This window comes from Pleurodeles waltl, chromosome 9 (genome assembly GCF_031143425.1).
Source record: "Pleurodeles waltl isolate 20211129_DDA chromosome 9, aPleWal1.hap1.20221129, whole genome shotgun sequence".
Taxonomy (NCBI): domain Eukaryota; kingdom Metazoa; phylum Chordata; class Amphibia; order Caudata; family Salamandridae; genus Pleurodeles; species Pleurodeles waltl.
The window spans coordinates 974389775-974403422 of record NC_090448.1 but is presented as its reverse complement, the minus strand read 5'-3'; the positions used below and the strand labels follow the sequence as shown (position 1 = coordinate 974403422).

Sequence of the window (13648 nt, the reverse complement as noted above, 5' to 3'; positions counted from 1 at the left end):
ACAGCCGCAGCCAACCCATAAACACTTACAGATTCAGACCAGCCCCAACTCCTCTCTCTCGCTCTCTCTGGCATACTCATCTACAAGTCACCCGAACCCCGACCTCAATTCTGAAAAGACTTTGCTGACCCCATCGCCACTCAAGCCCTCACCTCCTCAGACTACATCCTACTTGGCAACCTCAACTTCTACCTTGACACAATGACCCCAACACCACAAACCTCTTGGATAACCTCACAACACTCTGCCTCAAACAACTGGTCAACGTCCCCACCCACAGAACCAGACACATACTCGACCCAGTCTTCTCAGCAGGGAACATCACTGTTGGAAATGTGGTCTTTGATTGGCAGTCAGGTTACCCCCGTCCAAGCAAGGACCCTCACTCTAGTCATGCTAAGCCACACACAATCCACATTATCCTGTGCCCACCATCCGGTAGCTTGGCACTGAGCAGTCAGGCTTAACTTAGAAGGCAACGTGTAAAGTATTTGTGCAATAAATCCTGCAATAACACAGTATAACCACCACAAAAATACACCTCCAGGTTTAGAAAAATATAGAATATTTATCTGATTAAGTGCAGGTCAAAACGATCAAGATTTGATGAGTCCACGTTGAAATATCACTTTAGAAAATGATAAAAAGAGTTTTAAGTTCTTAAAAGCAATAAGTGTCTCTTGCAAGCACAAAGTACCTGGTCTAAATTATCCACAAGGGACTGCAGAAGAGGAGATGCGGGGAAAACTGGAAGGTGAGCGTCAGTTTCTCTGGGCGCACACAGATAATGCTTCGATATTTTCCACGCAGCAAGGGCCTTGCGTCAATTTCTGGTGCGTGGACTTGGGTCCTCTTCAGGTTGCGGGGTATTTGGATGCCCGCGGACGATTTAGAGAAATCCTGGGCATGCGGGACAAAGTCACAGGAGCTGCGTCGATCCAGTGGGCGATGCGGGAAATTTCTGTCACTCAGCAGGTGCTGTGTCGATTCCTCTTCACAGGAAGTTGGGCTTTGTCGTTACGGCAATGCGTTGATCCAGTGGGCCATGTGTCGAAGTTCCAGTCACAGCGCTGCGTCAATCTCCACTCGGGGAGCCAAGCTGTGACGGTCCGGTTCAGCATGTGGTGATTTTCTCACAGCAGTGCAGGCTGTGTGTCGATTCCGGCAGGCTGTGCATCGATTTTTCGCCGCACAAGGAGTTCTTTGCAGAGATAAAGTATTTTTGGCCCAGAGACTTTCGAAAACAGGAGGCAAGCTCAATACAAGCCCTTGGAGAGCACTTCTCAGCAGAGCCAGAGGGCGGCAAGGCAGCAGGGCAACAGCAAGGAAGCAGCCCTTCTCAGAAAAGCAGTTCAGGCGAGTCCTTTGGGCAGCCAGGCAGTTCCTTTTGGGAGGTTGCAGGTTCTGGGTTAGAGTGTCTGTCCCAAGGAGTATCTTGGGGTGTCCAGAAGTGTCCGACTTCAGAAGTGTCGGAGTTGGTAGGGTCAGAGGTCTTATTTATATACCCAAATGTGCCTTTGAAGTGGGGGGGGGGGGGGGGGGGGGGACTTCAAAGAGTGGCTTAGAAGTGCAGAAGGCCTCCTTTCAGTTCCATCCTGTCTCCCAGGGTCCCAGTAGGGGTTTGGCAGTCCATTGTGTGAGGGCAGACCACTGTCCTTTGACATGTGAGTGTCAGGCCCTCCACCCTCCCAGCCCAGGAAGACCCATTCAGTATGCAGATGTGTGCAGGTCCGACTGAGCATCCTGTCTTTGGAGTTGTCTGAGTGAAATGCACAAGGAAGCTGTCAACTAACCCAGCCAGATGTGGATTGGAAGGCACAGAAGGATTTAAGTGTAGAGAAATGTTCACTTTCTAAAAGTGGCATTTCTAGAATAGTAATATTAAGTCCAACTTCACCAATAATCAGGATTTTCTATTACCATTCTGGCCATACTAAATATGACCTGGCTACTCCTTTCAGATCGCAATCTACCACTCAAACAGAATAGGAGGATAGCCCTAATGCTATCCTATGAAAGAAGGTGGCCTCACAGAAGTGTAAAAGGAATTTGGGAGTTTTAGACTACCGGGACATATAAAACACACATGTTCATGTCCTGCCTTTTACTTACATAGCACCCTGCCCTATGGGCTACCTAGGGCCTACCTTAGGGGTGACATATGTAGAAAAGGGGGAGTTTACGGCTTGGCAATGACTTTTAAATGCCAAGTCGAAGTGGCAGTGCAACTGCACACACAGGCCTTTCAGTGGCAGGCCTGAGACATGGTTACGTGCTAATTATGTGGGTGGCACAACCAGCACTGCAGGTCCACTAGTAGTATTTAATTTACAGGCCCTGGGCACATGTAGTGCACTTCGCTAGGGATTGACAAGTAAATTAAATATGCCAATTGGGTACAAGCCAATTTCACCATGTTTTAGGAATAGAGCATATGCACTTTAGCACTGGTAAAGTGTACAGTGTCCTAAATCCAGCAAAAATGAGGTCAGAAAAAGAGGAAGGCAAAAATTTGGAGTTAAGCCCGCAGAAAGGTCATTTCCAACAATCACCATCTCCCTCACCTCCGAACATCACTGGACTGGCCACAAATACATCCACTTTACCTTCATAAAGAAAACTACATGTCTCTCTGCACCCCACCCCTCCAGCAGATGCTGGGGCAAAGTTACTGAAGCGCAACTCACCAATACTCTTAGCCACCACCACCCCCACAGCAGACGCTAATGAAGCCGCATGCAATCTACACCGCTGGCTATCAGAATGCACCAACAGCGTAACCCTCCCCCCCCCTCAAGAAACCAGCTGGAAACAGACATAGCAAAACACCTAAATGGTTCACGTCGGACCTACAAGAGTCCAAACGCTCCTGCAGAAGACTGGAATGGAAATTGAGGAACAGCAAATCAACGGAAGACCGTGTAGCCCACAAGAACAAAGTCCCCATGCACCATCAGAGCCGCCAAAAAAATCCCCCATTCAAGAACGCTTCAGCCCCGCACTCACAACAGTAAAGAGCTCTTCACCATCATCACAGAATTCATGAACCCCTGGACAGACACCTCATCCATCCCTCCTAAGACCTCTGCGACGGCCTTGCCACCTTCGTACACCGAAAAATCCAGGACATTTACGAAGGCTTTCAAGAACCAAAACCCTCCAGCACTGCTCACAAATACCACCACAGACCTAGCACCACACCAGATCCTGAACTCCTGGACCCCCATCACTAAAGAGGACACCGAAAGACTCATGAACTCCATCCACTCGGGAGCACCCTTGGATCCGTGCCCTCATCACATCTTCAACCTAGCCAGCACCACCATAGTACCTGAGCTCTGCCGAACTATCAGCCGATCATTCAAGACCATCTCCTTCCCATCAGATGGGAAGCACGCCTACATCAACCCGCTATTCGAGAAACCCACTGCCGATCAAGGGAGCTGAAGAACTCTGGACCCATCTCCAGCTTCCTTTCCCAGCCAAAGTAACAGAAAAGACAGTCAACCAGCAACTCACCGAATTCCTTGAGACACACCAAATCCTAGTCCCTTCCCAGTCTAGATTCAGAAGCAACCAAAGCACCAAAACCGCACTGCTAGCAGCCATAGATGACATACACGCCATGCTAGGCATGGCCGCACTCATACTCCTCGACCTATCCGCTGCATTCAACATTGTTTCCCACCCCACCGTATACGCCAGACTCCATGACGTCAGCATCCAAGATAAAGCACTGGAATGGATCAGGTCCTTCCTCACCAGAAGAGCACAGAGTGTCAGACTACCGTTGTTCACATCAGAACCCAAAGATACATCCTGCTGAGTACCCCAAGGATCATCACTCAGCCCAACACTTTTCAACATCTACATGGCCCCGCTAGCCAAGATCACCAAACAACAATGTCTAAAAGTAGTCTCCTGCGTTGACGATACCCAACTGATCCTCTCTCTGTCCGGCGAACCTGTGAAGACCAAGGGAAGTTTTCACAATGGAATGAAAGCAATTGCCGCCCGGACAGAAGCTAGCTGCCTCAAACTCAACTCAGACAAGACAGAGAGCCTCGTAATCAGCTCCCCCCCCTCTGCCTGGAATGGCTCCTGGTGGCCCACCGCTCTGGGTAACGCCCCAAGAACCACGCATGTAATCTAGGCATCATCCTGGTCTCCTCACTATCCATGACTCATCAAGTCAATGCAGTCTCTTCGTCATGCTTCCAAACCCTCTGAAATATCTTCGACTGGATCCCCTCCAACACAAGGAAGACAGTCACACATGCACTCATCACTAGCAAACTGGACTATGGCAACACACTCTGCAGGCATCACCAAGAAACTGCAATCAAGACTACAAAGAATTCAGAATGCAGCAACCAGACTCACCCTGGACATCCCCCGACACAGCCACATCTCCTCCATCCTCAGAGACCTACACTGGCTCCCAAGCAACAAGCGCATCATAAACAAATTCCGGATCCACACCTACAAGGCACTACACAACATAGGACCAGCATACCTTAACCACCACCTTGCCTTCCACATACCCAACAGACAACTCAGTTTGTCCCATCTCATCTTCGCGGCCATTCCCAAAATACAGAAAAGCACAGCAGGAGGAAGATCCTTCTCCTACCTTGCAGCCCGGACATGGAACATGCTACCTCTCAAAATCAGGCAGACAGCATCACTCAAGCAGTTCAGGGTGACCTGAAGACCTGACTCTTCCATTGAGCAGCACACCCACAAACAGCGTCTTGAGACAATACGGTTGATTAGCCGTGCTTTAGAAATGATTGATTGATGCGATTTCCAGCACCTCAATGTAAGAAGAATCTACCAACATCTTAGGCTTTAAGTTGCGAATTCCCTAATCTAGGTGTTTATTTTCAGCAAGGTTTATCACTGCAATAACCTGGTGAAGGGATTACCCAAACATGAATTTGTTTGTTCGTATACAGTTTTGTCCGGCCAGAAAGGTTCATATCGGACTACAGAGTCGCCATGTTGGATGGTTATCAGCCAAGCACAAGGGGCATTAGAAGTTTCTTGCCATACATTACAAGGCCATTCGGTGATCAGCTACTATCAAACTCCCTTAACTATTATGAAAACCAGCATCTTAATCATCCTGAAAAGGTCACAATGTGGCACTTCACATTTAGACCATTTCAGCAACTCCCATGGATCTCTCACAAACACATCATATTTACCACCCCCTTAGGAGTATTATGAAACCTAACTGACCATCCTGCTAAGACTACTTGGTTGCACCAGCAGTACATGAACAAGATTTAGAATTAACAAACTGACTGTGTATGGTATTTTGCAGAGCTCAACTCTCTGTGCTGGGAAAATTGTAGGGAGGGAACAATGTTTCAGTCCCAGGCTGGCACATACATTTCAAGGTTAGAACCAGAGTGCAAAGAATTCTTATTTGCTGTGCCAGGATGATCTGGTGTGTATTGCTAATTCACTTACTTTTCTGTGTGTGAACAGAACTGCTTTGTAAAATTCTATTGCTGGAGAAGGGTAGCTCTGCCTGTATTTAGCGATACTGTTTCAGAGAATGATGGAGCCATTGAGCTCGAAATGCCATTTCTAGGAAGTGAAACTTTGCCCTCAAAGGATAATCAGGTTATCAAGATTTACTTACAAATAGGTGTGTGATGGTGTTGTTAATGGCCAAACTTTGTTGTTTTGTCCACCTGCACCTCACCTTGTCTATCACACATCAGCTATGTACTATGTCTCTTTGAATTGCTAGGTTGTCCCAGTAGACTCAAGAAGGCATCATTACACCACGATGTTTGTTTTTCTGGAGAAGGAGGTACTGCACACTAAGGGATGGCAGGATGGAATGTTATATCTAAACACTGGGTGCTGCAGTGGTGCACCCAGATATTTGAGGGGCAGAGGTGGAGATACAATGTTATCTCAGGATATGGGGACCATTGTAATTCTTGTATGGACTGAAAGGGGGCAGCCTTTGAACCCCATAGGAAGATATAGGGGTGGATACATAGGCCCCTGGCCTAAGAGGATGTGGGGCCAGATGCACACGCCCCTGGCCCCAGAGGATATAGGGCCAGAGGCAAAGCCTTTGTCTTAAGAGGATATTGGAGCCACATCCTTGACTCGGGTAGACAGCAGAATCTGAAAAAGTAAGAGATGCAGGTATTATCTAAAAAGCAGAAGGGATGGGCACTAGTAGAACTTCAGATTTAGGAGACATCATTCCCTGAGGCAGATGAGATTAGCGTTGTTATAAACGGATGTGAGGTCCTTAATTATATCTAAAAATAGGGGGAGGGTTGGATTACTAAAATAGGAAGTCGGGACTGCATTATACCTGAAAAAGTAGAAACTTTATCATATCAGTAGACTGAAGGGTACATTATTAAATTGAGATTTGGGGTTACCAGTTATATTGGAGTAAGAGGGACTTTGAAATGTGGCGAGGCAATACATGAAGAGAACAGAAACATTGGTGGTCCATAAAAAAAAGAGAGAGGAGATAGGGCATTGTTATAACAGGAGAGTGCTGAGCAGCATTACATCATGAGCTTAGATGGCCATTGTTGCAGAGGGAGACTGTGGCTAAAAAGGACATTGTTACAAAAGAAGACGGAGTTAAAGGGTGATGTTACTGATACAGAAGAGACTGTCGCTAAAAGGGTTGTTTTATAGCAGGGAACTGTGGCTAGAAGGGATGGCTACAGAAGGAGACCGGTTAGAAGGACTTTGTTACTGGAGGAGACTAACTGGAAAGGCATTGTTACTGACGGAGACTGTGGTTAGAATTGCCTTGTTACAGAAGGAGACTGTAGATTGAAGAACCTTGTTACATAGAGACTGACTAGAATTGTTTTACATAAAGAGACTAGCTAGAACATCATTGTTACATTAAGCCGCTGGGACTAGAAGAGCAGTATTACAGAAGGACTCTTTGGAGGGTTGCTACCTTGAAGGGGTCGAGGGGCTCGCATATCTCAGTGACCTGGAAAGCAATAATAACAGAAGCTTATTCTCCTGGCAGGGACGGACAAGCAATGGGCAGAGACCAGACAATGCATGATCCACTGGTACTCCAGGCTGGAGGTTGGGCGCAAGGCTAACAACCTAGCACCATGTAAAGTATTTGTTATGAAAACAGCAGCAAGACCCACTAAACCTTTTAGGCACAAGTAACTTCCAGAGTTTCTGTATGAAAATCATGATTAACAGTAGTCAAAGCCATAAGGGAACTACTGATAGGATTATAGAAGTTCTGAGGGCCAAGTGCAAGGTCAGAATCAGATAATGGAATGTACGGACTATGTATGACAGGAAAACCAGCTTAAATAACATCTGAGATGAGGCATTACAACCGACACATCCTAGGGGTCAGAGAAAGTAGGTTAAACCAGGGGTGGCAAATGTAAGCCACCACAGGAGAGATGGTACTGTACTCAGGAAGGGATGATGCCAAAATCAGAAAGAAGTAGCCATCATCCTAAGCAAGAGGACAAAGAAATGCCTAATTTAGGGGAAGCCAGTTAACATCAGACATGTGGCAGCCAGGTTAAATAGCAGGCACATTAATACAACCATTATCCATTGCTGTTCTCAAATGAATGACGCAGAGGAAACAGTCAAGGACATATTCTACCAATAGATGCAAGATGAGCATGAAGATGTGCTGAACTACGACCTGAAGATCGTGATGGAAGGTCTGAATGCTAAAGTGGGAAATGACAAAACGCACCATGGCAGAGCCACAGGAAAGGAAGGTTGTGAACAATAAACTAATGGAAAAAGACTGTTGGAATTTTGCGCCACACATGATCTGGTCATAGGAGGGAATCTCTTCCCCGACGATATTCACAAACTAAGATGGTGCTCACCCAATGGCAGGGAAAGAAACAAAAATTGACCACCTATTGATAAATGGCATCTGGAAGTGCTCACTGCAAGATGTCAGAGTGATTAAAGGAGCAGACGTTGGCAGTGATCACCCTCTAGTGACAACTCTTGTTAAGCTGAAGCTAAGAAAAACAGAACGCAAATATAAGGATAACAGCACTTTGATGTGGCAATATTACAGAACCCAAAGTCACAGAAGGCATCTGTCTTACAAATCAAAAACAGGTTCCAACTCCTGGCAGTGGCAGACATGGAAGATAAATCTGAGCCAGCTGCAGAAACAATGAACTATAAACAGGAACACGTCTCTTCAATATATGTGAAGAGCAGTGAAACATGCCTGTGGACTAAGACAAGGAATTGAAAAGAATGGATAAGGCAGGACATATGGCATGCCATTGAAGACATGAAGGCCGCAAAACAAACTGATGGAGGCCAAATCAGAGACTGTAGGCAATGTACAAGCAACAGTACATAGAAGCAAAGAGAAGTCAAAAAAGTGATACGCCCTGCTGTGTGCATGGATAACTCACCAGCCATTAAAGGAGAATCGGGGAAGGTCTGCAAGATTATGAGGATAATTAGTGATAAATCATGTGCAACATACAACACCTCTATCATGGACAAGCAAGGCAGACTACTCACAACAGGCAAACAGCAGGAAGCATGCTGGTCCGAGCACTTCAAAAAAGTCTTGAACAAACTAGTACCAAAAAGTGATGCGGACATCCAAGAAGCAGATGTGAACATTGCCCCACCACAGAAAAAAATACATCCTCTCTGCCATCCGATCTCTCGAGTACAGAAAATATATTGGCCAAGACAACCTGAATGCAGAAATGTTCAAGGCAGACCCTGAAACATTAGCTAGGATCTCAAAACCAGGGTTTACATTGGATTTGGGAGAAAAGGAAAGTACCAGATGACTGGAACCAAGGCATCATCGTCAAGATTCTGAAGAAGGGAGCATTAACCAACTGTAACACCTGGCCTGGAGTTATCCTTCTGCAAGCCCGAGTAAACTACTGGTGAAAATCTTTATACAGCGCATTTGTGAGGCAGTGGACAAGCAATTAAGAAGAGAAAAGGCTGGGTTCTGCAAGGGAAGTGTGTGTGTTGAGCAGATCCTTACTCAATGCGACATCCAGGAGCAGTGCACAGAGTAGCAGAGAATCATGCTGCACCTTTATTGATTTTGAGAAAGCCTTTGACAGTATCCACCGTGGCAGACTCTGGCATACACTAGGAGCCTACAGAAGACCAAAGCAGGTAGTTCTCATCCAGGGCTTCTATGATAATTTTACCTGCAAGGTGGGAGATAGTAAGTGTAACTTTGAAGTCACAACCTGTGTGAGACAGGGATTCACGATATCAATGTTACTCTTCAATTAGTCATTGACTGGGTGATGAGACATACAAGTGAAAACCAAGTCAGAGGCATTTGAAGGACCTTGTTCTCTGCACTGGAGGACTTGGACTATGCGGATGACCCAGCATTGCTCTCTTACACCAGCATATGCAGGAAAGGACATCTCGCCTCAACATCTACACACAGCAAGTGAGCCTGAAGATCAACATGAAGAAATCAGAAGCCCCGTCGTGCAACATCCCAAAACCTTCACCAATCAAGGTGGAGGGAGAGGATCTAGCCAAGACTGAAAACTTCACTTACCTAGGCAGTACCTATCATGATAGAGGGGCAGGGAGTGACATCATGACCCAGGAAAGCCTTCAGGATGCTGAACAATTTGTGGAGGTCATCTCAGAACAGCAAAAACACCAAGCTGAGGCTTTACCAAAGCTGCATACTGTCAAACCTCTTATATGGATCAGAATGCTGGTTGATGATGAAAATTCTTATCACCAAACTGTCAGCATTCCACCCTCCGTAACCTGAGAAAATTCTTGTGCATTTGTCTGTCTGTGAACCATCTCCAATCAGGAACTGCACAACAAAAAGCAAGCAAAGGAGCATCGTTATAAAGAAAAATATAGAGATGGATAGGACATGCCATCAGAAGAGAACGAAACTCCATCACAGAACAGCACTCAACAGGAAGAGACACAGAAGAGAGGCAGGCCAAAGAACACCTCGAGGCGAACTGTGGAAACAGAATATAAGACCCTGAACCACAGCTGGGGCACCATATAGAAACTTGCCCAAGACAGACAGAGGCAAAGGTCCTTCATTGCTGCCCTGCATGCCAGTCGGCATAATGGGTATTACAGAAAGAGACTGTGGATAGAATAGCACTGTTATCTAAGAAGACTGGGGTAGAGAGGCACTGCTTCAGAAGAGGACTGAAGGGGCCTTGTTACGGAAGGGAATTGTGGCTTGAAGGCCCTTGTTACACAAAGAGACTGTGACCAGATGATTGTTGTTACACAAAGAGACTGTGACAAGAACAACATTGTTACATAAGGAGACTGTGACAAGAACATTATTGTTACATAAAGAGACTGTGACCAGATAATCATTGATAATAGTAGGAGGCTGGCTAGAAGGACACTGCTACAGGAGACAGGCCAAAAAAAGCATTGTTACATTAGGAGAGAAGATTGTGGCGAGAAGGGCATTTTTACAGAAGGGAACAGAAGTGGCATCGTTGCACGAGGTAACTGGAGACTGCGAGTGCAACATCACACCAAAAACTGGAGACAGGGCATTGTTACACCAAGGGGCTCTATGGCATTGTCGCACAGTATAGCAACATCCCTACAGGATCTGGAGGGACGTCGTAAAAGCACCAGATGTAGGCCATTGTTCAACAGCAGATGGGCCGGGCCCATAACCACACCAGAAGACGGGTGGAGGCAAAATTTCATGAAGGGGCACCCACACCAGGAGAGGATACAGCCTCACAAGAGAAATGGGAGAAAGGGAGTCTTCAATGCATAAAGCGATTGGGGAGGGCATTATTATTACAGTAGGGATTAGGTCCAGAGACATCTTAAGGTTTTTAGGGACCCTTGGCCAAACGTATTTTCAGGTCCCCTGTTCAAAACAGCTATGAATTTATGATCCCATTTCACCTCTGTCTCGCCCCTTTTGGCCAGGTCACTTACAGTGCAGGCGCACTGGCCCAAATTCTACACGTGCTTACATCTAATATTCGGGGAAAGTGACTGTGTTTTCAATATTGTAAAAAAACAGCAGCAAGACACCAAAATCCGTGCAAATAATCGTCATCACCCCTTGCAATTTCGCACATGACGTCCCTTTTTGATTTAAGGGGAACTTTTTTTAAGAATGTTGCATAAAACAAAAAGGTCTGTAATAGAATCCCTCATATCACCCACATTAACAATAAATTAAAGGAGAACAGTACATAAAACAATAGTAAGAATTATTCAAGGTCATCAACACAAGACTGCAAAACGGAGCTGGCTCAATCAGGGGTCCCTGCTCACTGTGACATGCCTCTGAATAGGTCACTACGACGGCAGGAGGGTGGGGCACTCTTAGCCCAGGGGAGAGTGCTAACAGTAGAAGCATTAAGCGTGATGGGCTCACCATGCCGGGGAAATGGGGAGGGGCACGAGGCAGCCATTATTAAAACGATGGAGAGGGGCGACGGCCTTAAAGCAGAAGACTGAATGATCCATGTTATGCCAGGAAACGAGAAGCATCACTGCTCCGGTGGATAGAGTTGAGACATCATTTGCAGCAGGAGATGCGAGCATCCTTACTTCAGGAGATTGAGTTGTAACACTACCCGGCGGGAGATCTGAAGAGACACGTAACAAAAAGAGACCAGTGCTTTAGAGGGCGCCATTAAATCAAGAGATTGAGCGTACCATTGAACCAGGAAATAGGGGGCGGCGGGAGAGATCATTACACCAGGAGATGTTTATCTCTCTCTACCACTTTCTCTATCGTCTCATAACGCCTGGGCTGGTCTGTGCTCGTCTCTCACTACTAACCTTAGCAGCTGCCGGGGCGGCTCCTCCACTGACCAGAGCGTGAAGAACTCCAGCCGGGACATGGCACTGATATCAAGTTTTTCAAATGTTGCAGGTGGACGCAGTAATTAGCATATCCCGTTACCTCACAGGAAGTAATATCTGACAACCTTCGACCCTGATGACATCACAGGAAATAATATCATGTACTTTCTAACCCCAATACCTTCAGCACCACAGCTGTCAACCTGTAGCATCTAATGTGGGTGATTTTTGGTCAGTTATGACTTTTCAAGCTTCAGCACTAAGAATTTAGGATCTGTTTGGGATGGGAAAAGTGGAACTACATATCAAAGGCGGCACAGTGACGTTGGTTGAAAAACAAGTCAGGTAAAAAGGATCCTTACTAGTTCGAACTTGATGTTAATGGAGGTAAATGTCCTTAATGAAGTACTGAAGTTTTCTTGCTCCGTGCGTGAATAGTTCACTCAGTGCAGAGTTTAGCTTTGCATTCTGGGATGTGTAATGCCTATTTGATTATGTACTAACAGGTCTGCAGTCTCATAATGCAAAGCAAAAACCTGGATTAGGTGAGCTACTCACACGTGGATTTCGGATCCTGGGAGCTTTACCTTATGTCTAATGGGTACATTCACATGATACTAAATCTCTCCGAACAGATATCATTGCTCTCCCATCTCACCAAATCGAGCCGTATCACGTCTCCGAAATGTAATCAATAAGGTCAGAACCCACCAGTTACTACAAAACCTCGAAATGGCTCCTTGCAATAAAATTCTCCTTCCTCCAGTATTGTTTATTCTGTAGTTTCGCTATTCCCGTTAAAAGGCTGGGCCTACAACCCAGGCAAGCTATGGACTCATAAACAAACAAACAAAACAATGGCTGAAAGTCACCCTCGTCACGCCAGGATATTTGATATTTCTGTGAAGATGTATTCCCAATACCTTAAGTGGACCACAAGCCCACGAGAGGTCATTGCACCTTCCTGATAGGTTAGGACAGGCCCACAAATGAGGTGGGTCTCAAATTGGCCAGGATAAGTGAATAATGTTCGGACAGTTTGGGCTGTTAACGCACATTGCCACTGAAACTCATTCCACATACTTTGCAGTGACAGTAAACAATGCTTGTAATAGTCTGCTAGAAAATCGCGTAAAATCTTTTCGTTGCCATGTCGCACCGTGTCAGCAGTGCACCAGGTTACCAGGCCTGGGCGTTCCTTGAATTAATCATGGCAATCAGGTGCGCTTGACTATTTGGTACTAGTATGGCAAACACAGACTACAACTCCCAGAATGCACTGAATTGGTAAAATGATAAACCAGGATTGTAAACGCTGGATCTTGCAGCATACAATGTAGCGATATGGTGGCCCTAAATAAAGTAATCCAGTTTAGTGGACTAAATAGACCTGATTAGGTGCCGGGACAAAATCAGCCCAAAATGTAGATCATCAAGTCCTGTGTTGTATTTTCGGGCTCATACTTTTATGCTAATACTAGAAGTGAAGGCCTGGATGAGCTAACATTGACAGTGGCTGGCAATGTGCCTGTAGGAGGCTGGCCCTCTATATAATGTGCAAAACCAGGCACACTGTGCAGAGGTTCCGGACAGCCACAGGTTGGTTTACAGAGGAACAAACTAGACCACCTAATGCTCTAATTTTTATGGTAGGTTGGTCGAGCAGTTAGGCTAATCTTGGAGAAGTGCACAGCATTTGTTGTACTCACAGTATCAATAAAACAAGACACACACTCAAAAGAATAACTTAAAGCCAATTTACAATAATACTTCAGATTTTTATAAAATTCTAAGACCA

General features: G+C 45.9%; 1 protein-coding gene across 2 annotated transcripts in view; it reads right to left on the bottom strand.

The window, feature by feature from the left end:
* The window catches only part of LOC138260173 (rab9 effector protein with kelch motifs-like), a 145461-nt gene extending 133547 nt beyond the window's left edge, over positions 1-11914 (bottom strand). For both annotated transcript variants that reach the window (XM_069208413.1, XM_069208414.1), the window contains exon 1: positions 11827-11914. In XM_069208413.1, the coding sequence (XP_069064514.1) occupies positions 11827-11888 (62 nt within the window). In that variant the 5' untranslated portion in view covers positions 11889-11914. The remainder of the gene's footprint in view (positions 1-11826) is intronic.
* Between the last annotated feature and the right edge of the window lie 1734 nt (positions 11915-13648).